Consider the following 20,376-nt stretch of genomic DNA (forward strand, 5'->3'; position numbering starts at 1 on the left):
GTTCAGTGCAGCAGTGATATTTTGTTGTGGGCGTTTCTTTGGGGAGAACATCTTGATGGATTTAAAAAATATATATTTTGAAATGTCTTTGAGAATAGTTTGGGGAGGATGAAATAAACTAAAAAAAAAAAACAACAACTAGGTGTTTATATGTACACTGCCAAAAGATATCTCTGCATAGTTCAGTGTTTTGATATAAAACTTTATATCCATCTTTTTCTTGTTCTAGTCCTTAAAAAAAGTGGGCCAGGATTCCATAGTGCTGCTAATCTGCATTACGGTGTTTCTCTCCTACCTTCCGGAGGCAGGCCAATATTCCAGCTTTTTTTTATATCTCAGACAGGTAAATCTTATTCTACTAAGGTGGACTTTTCTTTCTTTGTTTAGTACCATAACAACAAAAATGTTTAATCGAGAGAGAGCTAGAATAGCAGAGACCTTTAAAAATGACTACCATTTTGCAAATAATAACTCACTGGAATTAAGTTCCAGTTTAGTGTGGCTGATGTTCCTTATGCATCTCTTATTAAGACTGCGCTTCAGCAGAAAGATAAACAGTTTTCCTTGTCACAGTATGTGGTTTGAGTTTGTTCTTATGTTGTTTATGGAGTGATGGGTTGCTTTCATACATTCACCTGCTCCAGAAGTTTCTTTGTGATTTAGAGCATATGTTAGTAAAGCAGCTAGCTAAAGGAGAGTATGAGTTGTTTTCTCCTTGACATTAACCTTACTACACAGAGATTGAATACCTGTAAAAAGCACAAAACAGTACAATATTTATCTGAAAAATGGATTGTGCTTGATAGCTGTCTCCAATTTACTAAATCTAAACTAAGGGATTTAGATTTATTTAACTTAAATTAAGCAGGTATCATTTTTAACATATTTACCCTTGTTATAATTTTGGTTCTCAGTGAAAGCCAGATTCTTCCTCTGAAGACTTCTTCTGTTATAAATAAGTTGTTTTGGGGTTTTTTTCCTGGCCCATTTAATGTTAATATACAAGTAGCTGCATTAATATGGTATTTGCTGTGCTTTTTTATTTGCTAATGTAACTTTTTCTGGAAACCTTCTAGATAATGAAATTTTCACCGGAAAGTGTTGCTGCATTTATAGCAGTCCTTGGCATTCTTTCCATTATTGCACAGGTGAGTTTCTTTTTATTTAAAGTAATGCCATAGAAGGTTGACCCTGTCTGGCCATCCACATGGGGCCTCAGGTGATACTCAAATGATGGTATCTTGGTATGGAGTCACCAGTGTCAGGATCTGTGGTTTATAAGCTCAGAAACTTAATTTTGTTAGGTAGCTAGTATTGATAAGATTTTTTGGGACCGACACATTAATGAACATATGACATATACACCAGGGAGACAGTTTATTGATTTATACTAGGTTGTACACCTGCATAAAATCAGAACTTTTGTATTAGCTCTGTTCACTTTGATTCATTCATTCAACAAATACTTACTGAATACCTGCCGTACGTCAGGCACTGGGGATGTAGCAGTGGACGAGGTTATTACACTTTCACGGAATAAGACAGAACAGTAATAATAATGTCAGCTTAAATGTATCAGGTGTTTTAGGATTATAAAGAAAAAGGGTCAGGGGATGTGGGGGGCGGGGTGTTATTTTCTGGGAGGATTGGAAAGGCCTTGCTGATAAAAGATGACATTTGAGCAGAGACTCAAGTAATGAGGAAGAAGCCATGGGACTACCTGAAGGAAGAGAATTGTAAGCAGCAGAAACGGAAATAGAACTACAGAGAGACTGTACATGGCATGTGTAGGAGACAGCCTGGGTGCCGGTCTGGCTCAGGAGGCGTGAACGAGAGACTGTTAGGAGTGAGAGGTGGAGGGACCAGACCCTGCGGGGCCTTGCAGGGCATCGGCAGACTGGTCAGGAAGAGCAGGAAGCCATTGGAGGGATGAGCTGAGGAATCACAGGGAGGCACGGATCGGGAAACCCAGACGGCAGCCAGTGGATGTTTGATGAAGAAGAATTTGGATTTTTTAGGAGAGATTTCATCATGGTCTACAAGCTATCTCCGATCCATTAGAAATTCTCTAATGATCAGAACTTTTTTCTTACTCAGTCTTTCTCCTTTCTGTGAATAAGCCCCTGCCCATTCCTTGAAATTTGGCTTTGTTTTTTCTAGACTCTGCAGATGATGTAACACTTTTTCCCAGCTTTCTATCATTCTACTTTTAAGAAAATGGAAGGTAGAGTCTGTTTAATTGGACTCTTGGATGTTTGACCATCTCTTAGTAGGGCTCCTTCTGCAGATATCATTATTTATTAATTTTTGGTAGGTTTAGTGATAAGCTTCAAGTTTAAATTCTGTAATATACCTCCCTCGTGGCCCCACACATGCATACATGTGGCATTGAAGATTAGTAGTACTATTTTAAATTTGTTTTATCCTGAAAAATCCTTGATCTGGAAAAACATTGCATTTAAATATTCATTCCAGCTATCTGAAATGTGCTCTTGAACTTTGGAGGAAAATATGTTGTTGTCTGCATATTAAATAGCTTTTTTAAAAAACACCTTTCTGAAGTGTAACACACAGGCAAATGTACCAGTAGTAAGACTAGAACTTGATGGCGTTAAGCCGACCTTGAAACCTGGGATAAAGCCAACCTAGTCATGATGAATGGACTATCTTCTTCATACATTGCTGAGATTAGATTTGCTAATATTTTGTTTCAGATTTCATGAAGAGAACAGGGTAACATTCGCTGTAATGACGATTGAGAGATTAATAGCTGTAAGGTTATAAGTTCTGTTTCATACTTAACTGATCATGGAAGCTGTAGACAATTACTAAATTCAGGCAGTAATACTGTGGACAGCGCAAGTGATGAGTTGCAGGTGCTTTAGAGGAAACTTCCCCCCTACTAAGCAGATGGCAGCTGACACAAGGGGGACAAGATGGACCCCAGTCCCTAATAGCTCAGAATCTGGAAGGGCAGACGTGACTGCAGGAGAGGGCACAGTTGGGTTTGTATTGGAGAGCACTGCAGCCCAGGGTTCTGTGAGTGAGCAGCAAGGAGCCACAACCCAGCAAGGGTTGAAGGCACAGCAGATGTCAGTACAGAAACATGGTCCACAAGGAATATGGTACTTAAATGACCATTTCACTTTGGGGCCTACATAGAAACATAGGTTTTGAGATGAAAAATGACTTTTTTTCTTTTTTTAAGATTTTTATTGGGGAATTGGGGGATGGGAACAGCTCTGGGGAATTGGGGGAAAGGGAACAGACAAGTTGCTGTCGTTTTTTTCTTCAGTCTAGTTGTGGAAGACGTGGCTTCACTGGCCCAAGTTGGCACCATCATTGCGCACTTCCCGGGCGAGGCAGTTCAGTCGCCGGCTTCTGGACGGCTACTCACTGCGGCTGCTGGCCGCTCACGCTGGCTGCTGGCTACACACGGTAGCCCATGGCAGCCCACTGCAGCAGGGGCTGCAGCCTACGCCATCACCGGCGACTCATGGCAGCCCAGCTCCAAGTGGAGCTGTTGTTCAGCATCTTAGCTGTAGAGGGCAGTGTCACTGGCCCTCACATGTGCGATCCGAACCAGGGCCCTCTGGCATCCCAAGCACCACTTGGCCGGCCTGGAAAAATGACATTTTAAAATGAGAAACTTAGTTAAAAAACAAGTGAATAGGAGTTTGTATTCTCACTGTAAATATTGATAAATGCATTTTTGTGTTATTATGTGAACTAAAATATTAATAATATATAGAGCCCAAAAGGTAGATTATCTTGTGTTCTTATGTATGTGAAATACACACTTGAGGATGACTTGCCCCGTTGACCACTCAGGCCAGTGAAAGACCAGAGCTGCTGTGGCTGCCGTTCGTGTGTGTGTTTGCCTGCCCGCCCTTGTGCCACTGTTGCTGCTGCCCTTGCTGCCTCCCTCCCTCCGTCCTCAGTAGCCCTCTCCGAGTGCCCATATTGACTTGGTGTAGCTCTATCATTGTACAGATACACTGTATTATAGATTTTACCTGTTTACTTCTGATTATTTTTACCTCAGGAGATTGTGACGTCAGGATTGTCTCACATTTTTCTTGGTCACTCTAGCACACTGCACTGTGCCTGCAACCCAGCAGGTGCTAAATTAGAGGTCCTTGGTTTTTTTTCCAGCTTTAAAAACCTTAAAAATTAGTAGTAAGCATGTAAAAATTTGGGAGGTTTATATGAAAATCGGGATATGTAGTTTCTCCCCCAAAATTAGATCTGGTAGCACCGGACAGACCCACCTTCCAGTGGGAGCCAAGTGGTTATTGTCCTTTGTGGGGCCTGTACTCTGGTTTGCCATAGGTCCCATCACTTTCTTGGCACCAGTAGGCATGGATTCATAACACTTGCACTAAATAAATGTTCACATAAGTGCATGGATATAGTTAGGTCTACGTGTTTCTCTTCCTCGGTGCTCTCATGTAGTCTTCTATATGCTGGTGATTCTCGGATGCACGCCAGCCAATTCCTGAGCTCCTTTCTAACACATCTGCTGGCACCTCAGACTTGCCATGGCCAAACCTGGAATCTGTCTTGTTTCCTCCAGGGCTGCTCATCTCCTTCAGTGGCATCAGCAACCTCTCAGTTGCTGGGGCCAGAAAACTAGGTGTCCTGGATTCGTTTCTTTCCCCTTACCCCACACCCAGTCCATCCCATGGTATCTCCTGTCTGTCACCTCTGTCTCAGTAACCTGCCTCAGAGCCGTTCTCACCGTCCCCGGTTCTAGGAACCCAGTCTGGCCGTGGCAGTAGCCTCCGTCCTGGCTCTCTGCTTCCATAGCTGTCTCCTACGGCTCGTTTGCCACCCAGCAGAATTTTTGTAAAGTGGAGATTGAATCATAGCTCTTTAAAATTCACTTTCCATTGCTACCACAATGTGATCTAGACTGAACATGACCTCATGTTCCTCCATTCTCCATGTTACTCGTACACTCCAGTCCAGGACCTTTGCTCTCGCTCTTACCCCCACTTGGAGTGCGCTCTTCTCCTAGACACTCACATAACTCCCTCCTCCCCTTCAGCTGTCACCGCAGATGTTGCTTCAGAAAGGCCTTCCCTGCCCATCCAGGTTCAAGCAGCACCTCTGTCACGCTGTTTTTCTTTATAGCAGCTACAACCTGGAATTATCTTGTTCAATAAGTACGCTTATGTCTGTCTTTTCTCCACTGTGAGGTCATCTGTTTTTGCTGACCAGAACTTTGACCTGTTGACAGACTTAGAATAGCAGTAGGGCATGACTAACCAAAGCTGATGTGAGTTAACTATTACTTAGCTGTGTCATCGTGCTTATTTAATTCATGTCATTGAACCTTTGGGACTTCGTTCTCTCATGCTCAGAATGAGTTATACTAAAATTAAGGGACCCTAACTTTTTTCCTGTCTTGTACACTGTATACATTAAGTAATTTGTTCCATTATTATTGAGTTGAGAATATTGGCATTTAAAATCACACATGCTTCCACACTTACACTAGGTACTGGTGATAAAAGATGAGAAAACAGCCCCTATCCTCAAGGGGGAAATCAGTATCTCCAGTTAAAGAGCATCGTATATACAGGTTTTTCTTTGCTAACTGCTTACTCTGGGTGAGTTCCCTTTTGTGGCTGTGGTTGAAGAATGTAATCCAACAAAGTTCCATGCCTTTTGGAACTCAGTCTTATGCTCACTTGATTTAAGGGAAAATTTCAGAGAACAAAGTTATGATTCCTAATTAAGAATCCTTCAAAGAATCATTTGCGGGCCGGCCGAGTGGCGCGATGGTTAAGAACTCGCTTGGGATGCCAGAGGGCCCCGGTTCGGATCCCACATATGAGGGCCAGTGACACTGCCCTCCGCAGCTGAGATGCTGAACAACAGCTCAACCTGGAGCTGGGCTGCCATGAGTCGCCGGCGACGGCGTGGGCTGCAGTCCCTGTGGCAGTGGATTGCCATGGGCTACCGTGTGTGGCCAGCAGCCAGCGTGAGCGGCCAGCAGCCGCAGTGAGCGGCCGTCCAGAAGCTGGCGACTGATCTGCCTCGCCAGAGAAGAGCGCAATGATGGTGCCAACTTGGGCCAGTGAAGCAACATCCTCCACAACTAGATAGAAGAACAAAAAAAAACGACAGCAACTTGTCTGTTCCCCTTCCCCCAATTCCCCCAGCAATGTTCCCATCCCCCCAATTCCCCAATAAAAATCTTTAAAAAAAAAAAGAATCATTTGCTTTCTACTGGCTTGTGGTTAAATCGGATTCAACTCTTAAATGATTGTTTCAGTTTAAATTTATAATTGATTGTGAGTGTAGTGTCAGCGAGTCATCAAATAGTGATTTCCTGTATTATTTTCACTTCTTCCTCAATGGACTTTCTATCTATCGTATGGTATATTTAATACTTTAATTAGAATAGCAATATATATTTTCCAGTGTCCCCAAATCATTGCAGAATTTCTATTAGCTTTGAAAGGAGAAGCAGGAAAATCCATCAACTCATACTATTGTTTATTAAATATTATGTGCCAGTCACAATGCTAAGCACTTGATGTCCACATCGGCTAAGTTCACATGGCAGTTTTGAAGTAGGTACTATTATTGCCACTTTGTACGAGACAAAACTGAGTCTTAGATAAGTAAAGTGACTTGCTCAGGCCACGGTTAGAGCCAAGAATCGCCATGATCCAGGCTGTGTTCCTAGTTATTACACTTCTCCCAAATCACATTTGTTAAACTGACTTACTATTCGTAAAGCATCATGTGAGAAATAGGTTAAGTGAAGGATGTATGAATCATTATACTGTTGAAGTTTTTAGTTGGGGGAGCAAGCATTTCAGATAACTTGGATCTATAAAACCCAGAACACTAGAACAGGAGCTCCAAATCCTTAGTTAGAACTCTTTGGCCCTACTGTTTTAACTTCTAAGTGGTGCTCAGTAGAAATGTACTGAACAGAAAGTTCACCTTTCTATTTGCGTTTTCTAACTTTTCAGTTTTCTAACTTTTCCCCGGAATCTGGCTCTGTCAGCAGAGGGACCTTTCATATGCTTCTGTGACCTGGATATATTCAGGGTTATTGTTGCTGAAAAGCTAAAATGTAGAAAAGTATAATAGTTCTTTTATTATAGGTTGAAAGAAGTCACCAAATATTTTTTTAGTTTTAAAAAGTTTTGTATTCTGACAAGCCATTTTGGTTTTTCTTTTTTCCCAGACCATAGTCTTGAGTTTACTTATGAGGTCAATTGGAAACAAGAATACCATTTTATTGGGTCTGGGATTTCAAATATTACAGCTGGCATGGTATGGTTTCGGTTCAGAACCTTGGTAGGTATAATTTTTTTTTCAAAAATTCTTGTTTGTGTTTTTTTCATTTTAAGGTATAATCGACATTTTTGTATTTATTTGCTTTTCAACTAAGGCATAAACTTCAGTCTGTCTCTTACTATGTTTTTTTTTTCCTCTCAAAATGTATATAATACAGATCTCTTGCTTGTATATTTGTATATTCTGGAATGACTTGATAGAAAGGTGGCGCATTGTATAGCTAAGTGACAGGTTGGGTTTTTGAACGAGATTATTGAGCCTTTGAATCTCTAATGAGCATTTAATAGCTAGATGAATTTGTCATTAGGAAAAATTACTAATCCCATAGTAACAAGGCCCTGAAAGTTAGTGTTATTTACCTTTTTTGTTTTTCTGGTTAGAAAGAAAAAATCGAGTAATGCCAGAGAGTGCTCATTATTGTCAGCAAACCGGAAGCATGTGAGAAAAAGTCCAGTTGTTTTGGCCCTGGCTTCATGCTGAGAAAACTGCTTTCCTGCAGGGAGGTGATGGGAATGGGGACGCCTTTGTCCTCAGCTGTTACAGGACTCAGCTCCAGTTTGCACTAATGTTTCATGCAGCTGAACACATCATCTCTGTTTGGACTTGGGTGTGTTTTGAGGGACATTTGCTTTTCTAGTCTAGCTTTTACAAGATGCTCACAGTTTATCTAAAACATTTCTTTTACATATTAAAACAGGAGCATCCAAAGATTTAATCAAATCAGTTGTATCTTCTCTCTAAACCACAAGTCTTGCTGAAGAGTTACTGGTTTCACATGTTTGGAGACATTAAATGTTTATAATACAAAAAAAGTATTATGCATTATTCTCTACATATCTCCACCACTCTCCCCGAAATAATACCCGTCCCTTTATAGTTTGTAACTTGACATCCCAATTGCATATTAAAACCCCACACTGCCCCTGTAAATAAATGGCTGTTTCTGTTTTCTAGAAGGGGTAGAGTTAGACGTGTGAGTGTTAGGAAAGGAGGGAGGGAGAGAGGGAGGGAAAAGGCAAGGACCTAACTTACCTTTCCGAGACCCAATGGAAAAATGTAGGTACTGTTATTAAGCAGTGTTGCCCCTATCCAGGCACAGTGGAGGACATGAGTGACTTATTTTGCTGGTTTTGATTACAGGATGATGTGGGCTGCAGGGGCTGTAGCAGCCATGTCCAGCATTACCTTCCCAGCTGTCAGTGCACTCGTCTCACGAACTGCTGATGCTGACCAACAAGGTACTCGAGTTGATAGGAATTGGTGATAACGACTTAAAAGGCAGAATATTCTCATCCGGTGTTCTTTCTCCTTAGGTGGATATATATATAGCCTTGTTTCTCACTTTGAGTATGTGGCCACCTTATATTCATTAACCACTTATTTGCTATATGTTAGCCACCTGCGGGTACACTCATAACCCTTTTATTAAATCTTACAGGTTCAGTTATCTAAAGACATGGCAAACATTTTTATTGTCTTGTCCTTTGTGGTGGGAACATTTAATTCTTGAAATGCTGATAATTCTTTGAAAAGGATATCTAGTCATAAGGAAAAAAAAGGTGTTACAAAAGAATGACAATGACCACTTGATAAATGAGGAAGGAAAGCAAGTTGCAGTTTAAATTTGAGAGAAGAACCCAGAGATAAATATAAAACTATAAAAAGAGCCTGTATTTGATTAAATGAGGACTTAGGTAGCTGCTTGGGGACAGTTTTTAACAGTTGTGCTTGTGAACTCATGCCTGATTGTTAGCCAGCGAAAAGGAAAGTGCTTCTGTCCACTTGTTTCTACATTGGACTTCCGTATGGGTGTACCTGAGCTCACATTTGCATCAGATGGATTTTTACACTTTGTAGAGCTGATGGCCTCTAAGTAATTTTTAATGCCATTGCAGTAAATTGGTAGTGTCTGATAAAATCTTTGGTTTTAGATGATTTGTACTGGCTCTAGGGTAGGAAAAAAATCAGCAGTGTAATAAAAGATCATTTATTTCAATAATTTAGGTGTCGTTCAAGGAATGATAACAGGAATTCGAGGGCTGTGCAATGGTCTGGGACCAGCTCTCTATGGATTCATTTTCTATATATTCCATGTGGAACTCAAAGAACTGCCAATGACAGGAACAGACTTGGGAGCGAACACAAGCCCACAGCACCACTCTGAACAGGTGATTTGTCATTCATGTCATACAAATATAGGTCATGTGGCTGGACTGAAAAATGATAGGTGGTTTTTGGTCATGAAGGCTATCATGTGACATATTTTAAATCAACTGAAACGCTTGAAAAACAAAGACTGAGGGACTGTTCTCCTGTATACACCTCTGTGAAATTGGCTTTGCATACTGTTTTTCCCTCAAGAATTAAAATATTCCAATTTATCACATTACACTATTGGCATAGGTAACAACTGGTTGTCTGTACTTCCTGTCTCTCCTGAGACGCCTGTAACGGATGAGTCTCCTGGTCAAGCCCGCCCTCAGCTGCTGCCGAGCCCCTTTGTTCACTGGTTTGCCGCACTTCCCTTGTGACAACGGAACATGTTAATGGCAAACATCATTTTAGCTAGTACAGATTGCTTGCTCATCAGCTTCCTTATTTAGCAGAATCCTACACTAATCTTCTAACTAGCTAAGACTATAGTTTTAAACGCAAACATTTGTGGGCTCTACAGGTAAAACTGGCAGCACGAGTTTTTGCTAAGAATGAATGTAATTTCGGGCTAAGCAAAGGTCTGTTTGATTTCTCTTAATCACAACATTATGTTTTCCATGCTTTCAATCACTTAGTATAATTAACTTTTTAAACAAAGAAAAATGGTCATTGATTCTGCTACTGTAGTCAACATTGTATGCTACTTTTTAGTTTTGAGATCTTCCTTTCCTGTTTTCCTCTTGAACTGACAAAGTAAGTGAAGGCTCATAGAGTGTGTTCCAATTTTATGCTGCAAATGACAATAAATTTTTGCACAGGGTGTTTTCAAAAAAATATTTTGGCTGTTTCTTGGGTCAGTTATCCCCAGATTTTTTTTTTTAGCTGAGCCATCCTGCCACCTGTTGGCAGCTCAGCTGGGGCCAGGACTCAAACCGCTGTATCCCCAGAATTTTATATTAACACTATGATAGTATCCCTTGTCTCCTGAAAGGAAATGTTTTTCTAACTATGGCTTTAATGGTGAAAGAGTTGCCATTGGCTTGTAATTCATAGCAGTTGCTACTAAAAGATAAGTAGTCTCTTCTTATGAGCAAAGATGTTTGTGTAAAAATCATACTCATTATGTTTTTCTTCCCTAGAATTCCATCATCCCTGGCCCCCCCTTTCTCTTTGGAGCCTGTTCGGTGCTGCTGGCTCTGCTTGTTGCCTTGTTTATTCCAGAACATACCAACTTAAGCTTACGGTCCAGCAGCTGGCGAAAGCACTGCGGCAGTCACAGCCATCCTCATAGTACACAGGCGCCAGGAGAGGCCAAAGAACCTTTACTCCAGGACACAAATGTGTGACGACAGAAATCAGGAAGACTTTTCTGTCAGCACCCAGGTCTCAGCTTCACCTGTAGTCGTGGATGCACATTCCAGTTCCATCTACAATGTACTTTTAAGATTGTCTTAAGAAATGTAACTGCATGAACTCCGTGGGAACTAAAGAAGAACCGGACAGTTTTCCAAAGATGTTACAGTTTCTTTTTGAAAAGAAACCTTTTGTTTATTAGCACCAATTTCTTGCCACTAAGCTGTTGTTTTATTACACATCCTTTAATTAAAAACTATATGTAACTTCTTAGATACTAGCAATGTCTCTGCTACCATTTCCTTCAGGTGTTGAGCTTTAACTCTATTTATGCTGACTCGCAGTGAGACAGAATAGATAGTACAGTTGTAGACCTGTTCGTTTTAACATTGTAAAACCTTGAGGCAGATTTTATTATTGTAAAAACTGGGTCAAATAATTCAAAGCCTTAATGCAGATGCACTAAAGGAAAGAAATGGTAAATGAATTGTTTGCATTAAAAAAATGCTTAAGAAAATTGTACTAAATCTGAATCATGTTTCAAGCCTGTTTGTAGTAGTTTTATTTTAAACATTAGTAACTACTGTTTTTTAAATATCAGCCATGTAGATTTAAGTTGGGGTGTTTAGAGCCTGTAAATCCACATATTGGCTCGAATTTGTTCCTCAGCTACTTACACCACTATTCTTTTACTGTTTGCATAATCATAAGAACCTCAACACTTGAATACATAATCTAAAATTTATATAGTAAAGCTGGTAGCCTTGAAAATGTCAATGTGATATCTATATGTAGATAAATATATATAGTGGCCTTTCAGGACTGTCACAGTAACACTTTATTTACAGAGCTAATGTTTGTCCTAAATTTTCAGGACCCTAGAAGAGAGCTTTATACAATTACTGATGTGAATTTCTCTAAAGTGTATATTTTTGTGTCCAGTTATATTATTTAAAAAAGTGTTACTTTGTAAAAATTGTACATAAAGTATTGTATAGTTTACACTGTTTTCATCTTGTGTGTGGTTATTGCTTAATGCTTTTTAAACTTGGAACATTCACTATGGTTAAATAGGTCTTAAAAGAAATGTAAATATTCTGTTAATAAAATTAAATATTTTAATGATTTTTTTTTAAAGAAAGTCTTGATCTGTGATTCCCTATAGGGCCTGTTTTGGCTTTGTTAACAATCATTTTTACAGTAACAAATCAAAAATTTATACCTTCTCTCTTTTAATCCATTTCTTTTCCTTCACTATAGAAGGAAGACAAAGAAATGAAAACTTATTCCATAAATTAATGAAGTAGTTTTCTAAGCAGGGATGTTGTAAAGCAATCCTATTTGTTTTTATATACTTTTTACATATCATATTCCCGAAATAGTATTTACTAACCAAGCTCAGTTTGCAGAAATCATTAAATGTAACATTTTGATTAACACATGTATAATTTACACTGCAAAACAATTTCAAATAAAACTTTAAGAGGTAGAGCAAAGAATTAGCACATTCAAAAGTCTCTCTCTCTCTCTCTCTCATTATATATATACATATCACATCTAATACAAAAAAAAGTCTTGAGCAGGTTAATACCAAAGTGGTCTCTATCCTATCTTTTGGAAATTCTAATTTTACATAAGTTTTAAAAAAAAGAGACTTGTATGTCATGTATCCCATCCAAACCCTGTCCATAAACTTTTTTATACACACACACCCCCCCCCAAGGGGGTGGGGAGGCAAAAAATGTATATAAGTGGACACATTGGTCAACATTGCTCAAGCAGTAATTCACTAATCAGAAGTGTCTGGACACTGATGGTAACCACTCTGAGCACCTCTTGTAATTGCAGAAGTCAACGTGACTTGTATTCATCTTTTGTTATTGGTATATATTATTACAACTTTAATAACAGTTTTCTTAAAATGTGTATACAGTTTTTGGCACCCTCTCGCTCTATATACGGAGTGCCAAAAAATGTATACACGACTTGTATTCATCTTTTGTTATCGGTATATATTGAGTCTTACAATTTGAAGAGTTTTTTCCTTTCTTAAAATGTGTATAGGGCTGGCCGAGTGGCTCAGTTGGTTAAGAGAGCAAGCTTTGAGCCAACACGTTCGCTGGTTCAATTCTCACAAGGGCCAGTGAGCTGCGCCTGAGCTGAGCTGCCAACAGCCGGCCGGATGGCTCACCTGGTGACAGTGCATGCTCTGAACAAGGCTGCCGGTTCGACTCCTGCATGGGATGGTGGACTATGCTACCCACCCAGCAACTAGATTAAAAGTGGTGACTGGACTTGGAGCTGAGCTTGCGCCCTTCACAACTAAAATTGAAGGACAACTTGAACTGGAGCTGACAGGTCCTGGAAAAACACAATCTTTTCCTTCCCCAATTCCCCAACACTGTTCCCTTCCTTACCCAATAAAAAAAAAAATAGAAACAAAAAATGTGTATATATATATTTTTTTGGCATCCTCTGTGTGTGTGTGTGTGTGTTTGTGTATCTATATATGACATAGTATTTACAAGAACAAATTATAATATTGCCAGCAGGCTTCTTTCCAGATTATAAGTGCTTTCAAGTTATTGTAACCAAGTATTCTTACTAATGTAGTTTATCTAAATGAGGAAAGAACTATATATAAAGTCACTGCCTAATAATAGTTATACATTTTTTAGATTAGTTCCCTTTTTTTTTAAGATTTTTTATTGGGGAACTGGGGGGATGGGAACAGTGATGGGGAATTGGGGGAAGGGGAGCAGACAAGTTGCCATCATTTTGTTCTTCAGTCTAGTTGTGGAGGACGTTGCTTCACTGGCCCAAGTTGGCACCATCATTGTGCTCTTCCCAGGTGAGGCACATCAGGGCAGTGTCACTGGCCCTCATATGTGGGATCCGAACCGGGGCCCTCTGGCGTCCCAAGCCGGTTCTTAACCATCGCGCCACTCGGCCGGCCCAGATTAGTTCCCTTTTGAAGATGGCTTGCAATTGCCAGCACAGTTTCAAGTTTAAGACTCAATATCATGGCTTCATTAAGAAATTAGCAAAGATTCTTTGTCTTACCATGGAACTGCTGGTATGTCATTAATATCTTCAAATGTCTCATCTGTATAATATGGTCCTTGGAAATAATTTTTAAAAGGTCATATGAGCATTAACAATCTTTGCAAGGAAAAATTGATTTAGACATTTCTTAAGAGAATGCTACTCTATTGGATGGTTGTCAACAGGAAAAAATGGGGCCCTATGATTCTGGGTGAATTTTAACAACCACCTAATTTTTTCCAAGGAACAATTCTTACTTGAAACTTACAGGGAAGAGAAGAAAGTTTTAACTTCTAAGTTACTCATTTTGCTTACTTTATTAAGCAAACATTAAACCCATTTTGAAATAAAAAAACAAATACAATGAATATTCATGATGCTCTTATAATATAGATTTTGTATAGTACTAATTTTTAAAACAAAATCCCACTAATACAGATTTAATTGCATAAAAAAATAAAACTCCAAATGAAAGAAAAATTGGATGGGTATAGACTTCAGGAAGCAATAAAATCCTATAAACTTTGCAGCTCAAATGACTAAAGCACTTTATACCTAATCTGGCCATGTAAATAACTATCAGTTACTTGTATAACAAATTTATCAAAATTAACTAATACACTTATTCAATAGCTCATTTAAGTGTTTCAAGGAAAATGACCTGTTATGAAGATTTAATTCATTTAAGGTAATTTTAGGACTTTTCCCTTTACTGTATATATCATTGATAACATAAGATAGGAGATAATCATCTTCCCTCATAATTCTTAGGTGGCAAATTTAAAACTTATTTTACCAATGAAGATGATAAAATGAATTATTAGCATTCTTTGGTTTCCTATTACATCTGAACAAGTTTGATTAACACAGATATTCAATATGATTAGAATGTCCCTTATAAAGATCAACTCTTTCCTTAGAATTTGTAAGAACTTCTAAGGATTAGTTTAATAAAGTTCATACTATTATTCTATAAAATGCCATGCTCACAAACTAAAGAGTGTCATTTCTCCGAATCTTCACCAGTTCTCAAGTACGGTACAAGTTTGCTCCTCTAAACTGTCTGTCATAATGACAGCAGTACTTAAAAGATCCAAACAATCTCATATAGTTGCTCAAGTAAACTTTGAAACTTGCTTGTTTAGGATTTGATCTGTTAATGCTGTTTATATATTTTGAAACTAACTGAATTTCTAAAATTTCAATAAAAAGTAAAAGATGGCCCTAGGATTAGCTGTTGGGTAACTGTCCAGGGAAATATGCTGAAGATGCAGAAGGGAGCGCTGTTGGTTTTGAGGATGTCTGTAATGCTGCTAACGTGCCATCTTTTTGATGGTCTGTAAATGAAGACAAAAAAAGATTATATTCACTCCAGTCTTTATACATACATTTATTTAAACCACAGAGAACAATCTATTTCAGAAATGTCTTCTCACCTGGATTATTGAAGAGATTTTGGCTGAGCCCACGTAAAGGAATGCTGTCTTCCCTTTTCTTCAGATATTTGGATTCCAGCCCTAAATTTTCACCACTCAAAAGGAAAACAGAATTTACTTTTCTAAAACAAAGTCTAATTTTCTCTTCAGTAGTTAATTTTGAATGTTTATTTAATATATATATATATATATATGCGCTATACATAAGGTAAGTTATATTTACAGCTTTGCTCAAAAAAAATCACATTCTTCACTGCTTTCTTAAGCAAATAATCTATATATAAGCCAAAGTACCCTTTTTCCCAGTAAAAAGTAAATTATAATAAGCAAAACTAAAAATTCTAAAAGTTAGTATAAGGCATGTGGGAGAAATGAACATTCTATGAGTACTATAAAATTTTAAACAGTACATAACTGATATGTGATGCAAGAACAATATACATGTGCATGCCTTCAGAATATTAATATTGTTTATTTCCTATCTCATCCTATATTTAAAATGAATTTCTTTTTTCTTTGACCAAAAGCTCTTCGAAATGTTAGAGTACTTCCAAGTTGTCACTATTATTAATACACACTGTATCAATAGGAATTCTGGTAGATGAATACAAATACGAAATTTCAAAAAAAAAAACCACGTTATGTCTATAGTTGTACTTTTCCCCTTTCTAAATCTGTCCAGTGTTAACAATTTCTATTAGTATACTTGTAACAAATTAAAAGCTCTTGCAAAACAATATAACTTTAAAATTAAATGATGGTCTTTTCCCAATTTTCAGAAAAGAATTAAAGTAGGTAGAATAGGTATTTTTTCAATTTTAATGTTTTTTCTTTAACTGCTGAAGCCCACTGCCACTTTTTACTAGCTGACAATAAATAAAAGAACACACCAGTTCTAAACAGACAAAATTCAGACAATACCTTATTTTATACTGTAAATATGATCGTCATATTTTCTGCAAATAAAATTGCTTTTGTTGTGTATGATGTAATTAAATATGAATTCCAGGTGCTGTCTCTTGTACAAGTATGAGATTAAGTATAACAAATATATACGTTTCAGGACCTCAAAGAATTCTGACCTTTTTAAAGAAAGGAGGCTCACAAACTATTTTAATACTCATCTTGGTGGCAATTTTAGAAGAGCCAATGAATAGAGGCAAGAAAGTTCAGATGAGAAGCCTCTTTGAGCCATATTAGTAATTTAATTTGAAATATATTGGGAGGGTGACAGCTCATGATAATAAGTGCCAGCCAACAGGTCTTAAAGCCATTACATTTTAAGTAAATAAGGAAGCATAATGAATGGTAAGAAAATATTACAAACATGAAAGTTACCTAGGGAGACAATTGTGCGTATGTGAGTTGTTTAATTCAGCTACAACTTACTGATTCAACAAACTTCATTATGAAAGACCTGTTTAAGATCTATAAAACAGGAAGGAATCTTTGAGTAGGAAAACAGAAGTCACAAATAGGCATTAAAGCTCATTTATGTTAGCTATGGGACAATCTGATAAACCTTTTTTTTTTTTTTTTTTAACTCTTATTTACACCAAGGAATTCTAGCAGTTTAACTTGCTGGTTTCTCAGATTACTTTACACTGGAAGCAATTATGCAGAAAAAACAGAGAGCTTTGAAAGGTAGACTCAGCCATACAGAAAAACAAAAACAGCTGAATACTAGGAATTAAAAAGATTTCTATCTACTTGTCCAAGAATATTTGAAAGGGGATCTTCAGTTATGTAGAAAAATCTTTTATAAAAAATAAAATTTTACTATATATCTAACTGTAAATATTTACTATATATCTACAGTTTAAAAAATATGAGGGCTGGCCGAGTGGTTCAGTTGGTTAAGAGCTCACTCAAGAGTGTGAGCTCTGAGCAACAGCAGTTCGAGTCCCGGCCCGAGCTGAGCTGCCACTGAGCTGCCAACAGGTGGCAGGATGGCTCAGCTATTAAAAACAAAAAACAAAAAAAAAACTGAGCAACAGCGGTTCAAGTCCCGGCCTGAGCCGAGCAGCTGCTGAGCTGCCAACAGGTGGCAGGATAGCTCAGTTAAAAAAAAAAAAAAAAAAGAAACATCTCATAACTAAAAGACTAAAAGTGACTCAACTTAGGTTCCACTGAACATCCACTTAAAATGTCACATAAGTAAGCAGGCATCATAGTTTTCAAGCACTAATAAAAATTCTTAAAGATGACTTTCAAAATTGCAAACATTAAATTTTATGTCAACAGTACTTACTTTTCCTTATCAGTTGAGCAAGGTATACTAACAGTTGTTCCTGACTGAACATCTCCTAATGATGTATTTGGTTTTGTAAACTGCAAGTTAAAATGAACCTGTGAAGACAGAAAACATTTCATGTAACCGAATTAGTGAGAACTAAAGCAGTTCTATAGGGAGACAGATGTTTAAATTATTTTTCTGATAAATCTAGACCACAGAAGTACAGGTTCAACCTATAGTTTATAACAAAGCACATTTTATTGAGAAGATTTAGTAAAAAGAGTCCTATTTCTCCTTGACAAAACAAGTTCCTGTCTTATAAGCAAGATAAACAGCACAAAAATGAGTCCTGTAATGATTATTTTGAAACAAAAACATGGACACTCATACATTTATTTTTATTTTTTATTTATTCATTTATTTTTAAGATTTTTATTGGGGAATTGGGAGATGGGAACACTGCTAGGGAATTGGGGGAAGGGGAACAGACAAGTCGCTGTCTTTTTTTTCTTCAGTCTAGTTGTGGAGGACGTTGCTTCACTGGCCCAAGCTGGCACCATCACTGCACTCTTCCTGGGTGAGGCAGATCAGACGGCGGCTGCTGGCCGCTCATGCTGGCTGCTGGCTACACACGGTAGCCCATGGCAACCCACTGCCACAGGGGCTTCAACCTACGCCGTCGCCGGCAACTCACGGCAGCCCAGCTCCAGGTTAAGCTGTTGTTCAGCATCTTAGCTATAGAGGGCAGTGCCACTGGCCCTCATATGTGGGATCCGAACCGGGGCCCTCTGGTGTCCCAAGCCAGTTCTTAACCAACGCACCACTCGGCCGGCCCGGACACTCGTACATTTAAATAAGTGTTATAGTGCTAAAAGGAACCAATTTTCACAATAATGCATTTACCTCATGCATTTTGAGAATTCTTCCCTTTTCAAGAATTTTGAAAGTCTGTCATATTTATTTAAGAATTCTAAATGAGGGCTAGGAATTTGAATTTTGAAATAATCGAAAGGCAAGAATCTATGTAAAAGTCCATACCAAAATATCAGCATAGAAGATGTAGCAATATATTTAAAGTAATAATGACTGACTGAGTGGGTTTCATACCAGGAATGCGTAAATGGGATTAAAATAGGTAATGCATAAACATAAATCACCATACTAATAGATCAAAGAACCAAACTCATGACTACTTGCATACAAAAACAAAAGGTACAAGAAAACAATAAATATCTGGTTTTGGTAAAAACTCCTAATAAAATACACATAGACAGATGCTAGCATAATAGGGTAAAATTATAAATTAGAAAGGTAAATGCTGCTGTACTTGACTATCAAGGTTCAATATTCTAAAAATATCACCTCTCTCTACATCAGCGGTTCTCAACCTGTGGGTCGCGACCCCTTTGGGGGACGAACCACCCTTTCACAGGGGTCGCCTAAGACCATCAGAAAACAAAAAGATAATTACATTACGATTCATAACAGTAGCAAAATTACAGCTATAGAGTAGCAACGAAAATAATCTTATAGTTGGGGGTCACCACAACATGAGGAACTGTATTAAGGGGTCGCGGCATTAGGAAGGCTGAGAACCGCTGCTCTACATCAATTACATGTTGAACATAACATTAAACACAAACAGGATTTTTGAAAAGCAAGACAAGATGATTTTAATATTCCTTATAGAAAGTAAACATGCAAGAGTGAGGAAAATTAAGAGAGTATCAGATTAATATATAATATAGTTTCCAGCCACCAATCATAAATAATAAAAAAACTAGACAAAATACACAAAAAGAATGTTCTCTAATACTGGACAACAGGTAGTGCAGGACCGTGATCTCTGAAAGAAATGTGATCTCCATAATCAACCCAGCTTTCTAACTGGAGACACTTCCTGACTGCAGGAAACAGAGAGAACATAACTGCTCAATGGAGAAGTTAGAGTGGCTGGAGGTTATAGGGCAGAGTTCTGATAAAAAGAGCTGTACAGAGAACAAGATCTGGAAATCTGCACGTGGGCACCCCTGAGTTTTTGCCGAGTACTTGGCACGTGCATAGGGTAAAACTCCATAAGACTGTGCAAGTAGAGACGGGAGTTTTAAGCTGAATGAATTTCCAAGGTTCATAATCACGGAAACAAAGTACAGAGTCCTCGGCAATCACTTAGGGAACTCAGTGGAGAGCCATGAAGATTCACAGCTTCGTACCAGGGCTGCACTATCTCTAGAATAATAGCTACTTCAGATGCACCATAATAAAGCTAAAGGAAAAAAACACACAAAAAACAAAAAAACTTCAAAGGGATTAAAGGTATTCACAAGTAACTTAAATACATGTCACTCTTTAAAGGAAGATAACAAAATCCAGACAATCAACAATGCAACACTGACAATGTTCCACATACTATCAAAAATTACTACAAATGACAATGAGTAGGAAAATTAAACTCATACCAAGAAAAATCAGTCAATAGAAACAGATCCAGAAACAATAGACATGATAGAATAAGAACATAGATATTACAACAATTATAACTACAAACAAGAATTTAATGGAAATCAAAAGCATGAGAAAAATGGAAAATATAAAAAGAATGAAATGAAACATCTAGAGATGAAAAATTCAACATCTAAAATAAGAAATTCTCTGGGGCCAGTCGAGTGGCACGTTGGTTAAGGGCTGGCTTGGGACGCCAGAGGGCCCCCGTTTGGATCCCAGAAGCCGGCAACTGATCTGCCTCACCCGGGAAGAGCACAATGATGGTGCCAACTTGGGCCAGTGAAGCAACGTCCTCCACAACTAGACTGAAGAACAAAACAACAG

General features: G+C 38.2%; 2 protein-coding genes across 3 annotated transcripts in view; one reads left to right on the forward strand and one right to left on the reverse strand.

Moving 5' to 3' along the window:
* Positions 1 to 11,964, forward strand: part of SLC71A1 (solute carrier family 71 member 1) — a 32,324-nt gene extending 20,360 nt beyond the window's left edge. The window contains exons 7-12 of one of the 2 annotated variants that reach the window (XM_019629353.1): positions 230 to 343; positions 1,077 to 1,148; positions 7,211 to 7,323; positions 8,464 to 8,561; positions 9,328 to 9,491; positions 10,617 to 11,964. In XM_019629353.1, coding sequence (XP_019484898.1) covers positions 230 to 343; positions 1,077 to 1,148; positions 7,211 to 7,323; positions 8,464 to 8,561; positions 9,328 to 9,491; positions 10,617 to 10,823 — 768 coding nt within the window. In that variant the 3' untranslated portion in view covers positions 10,824 to 11,964. The remainder of the gene's footprint in view (positions 1 to 229; positions 344 to 1,076; positions 1,149 to 7,210; positions 7,324 to 8,463; positions 8,562 to 9,327; positions 9,492 to 10,616) is intronic. The other variant, XM_019629354.1, reaches the window with a different exon arrangement.
* A 1,760-nt stretch (positions 11,965 to 13,724) lies between these two features.
* Positions 13,725 to 20,376, reverse strand: part of SASS6 (SAS-6 centriolar assembly protein) — a 38,948-nt gene continuing 32,296 nt past the window's right edge. The window contains exons 15-17 of the mRNA XM_019629350.1: positions 17,563 to 17,660; positions 15,312 to 15,406; positions 13,725 to 15,212 (exon numbers count right to left, since the gene is read on the reverse strand). Coding sequence (XP_019484895.1) covers positions 15,106 to 15,212; positions 15,312 to 15,406; positions 17,563 to 17,660 — 300 coding nt within the window. The 3' untranslated portion in view covers positions 13,725 to 15,105. The remainder of the gene's footprint in view (positions 15,213 to 15,311; positions 15,407 to 17,562; positions 17,661 to 20,376) is intronic.

Source organism: Hipposideros armiger, unplaced genomic scaffold, assembly GCF_001890085.2.
Source record: "Hipposideros armiger isolate ML-2016 unplaced genomic scaffold, ASM189008v1 scaffold_845, whole genome shotgun sequence".
Lineage (NCBI taxonomy): Eukaryota > Metazoa > Chordata > Mammalia > Chiroptera > Hipposideridae > Hipposideros > Hipposideros armiger.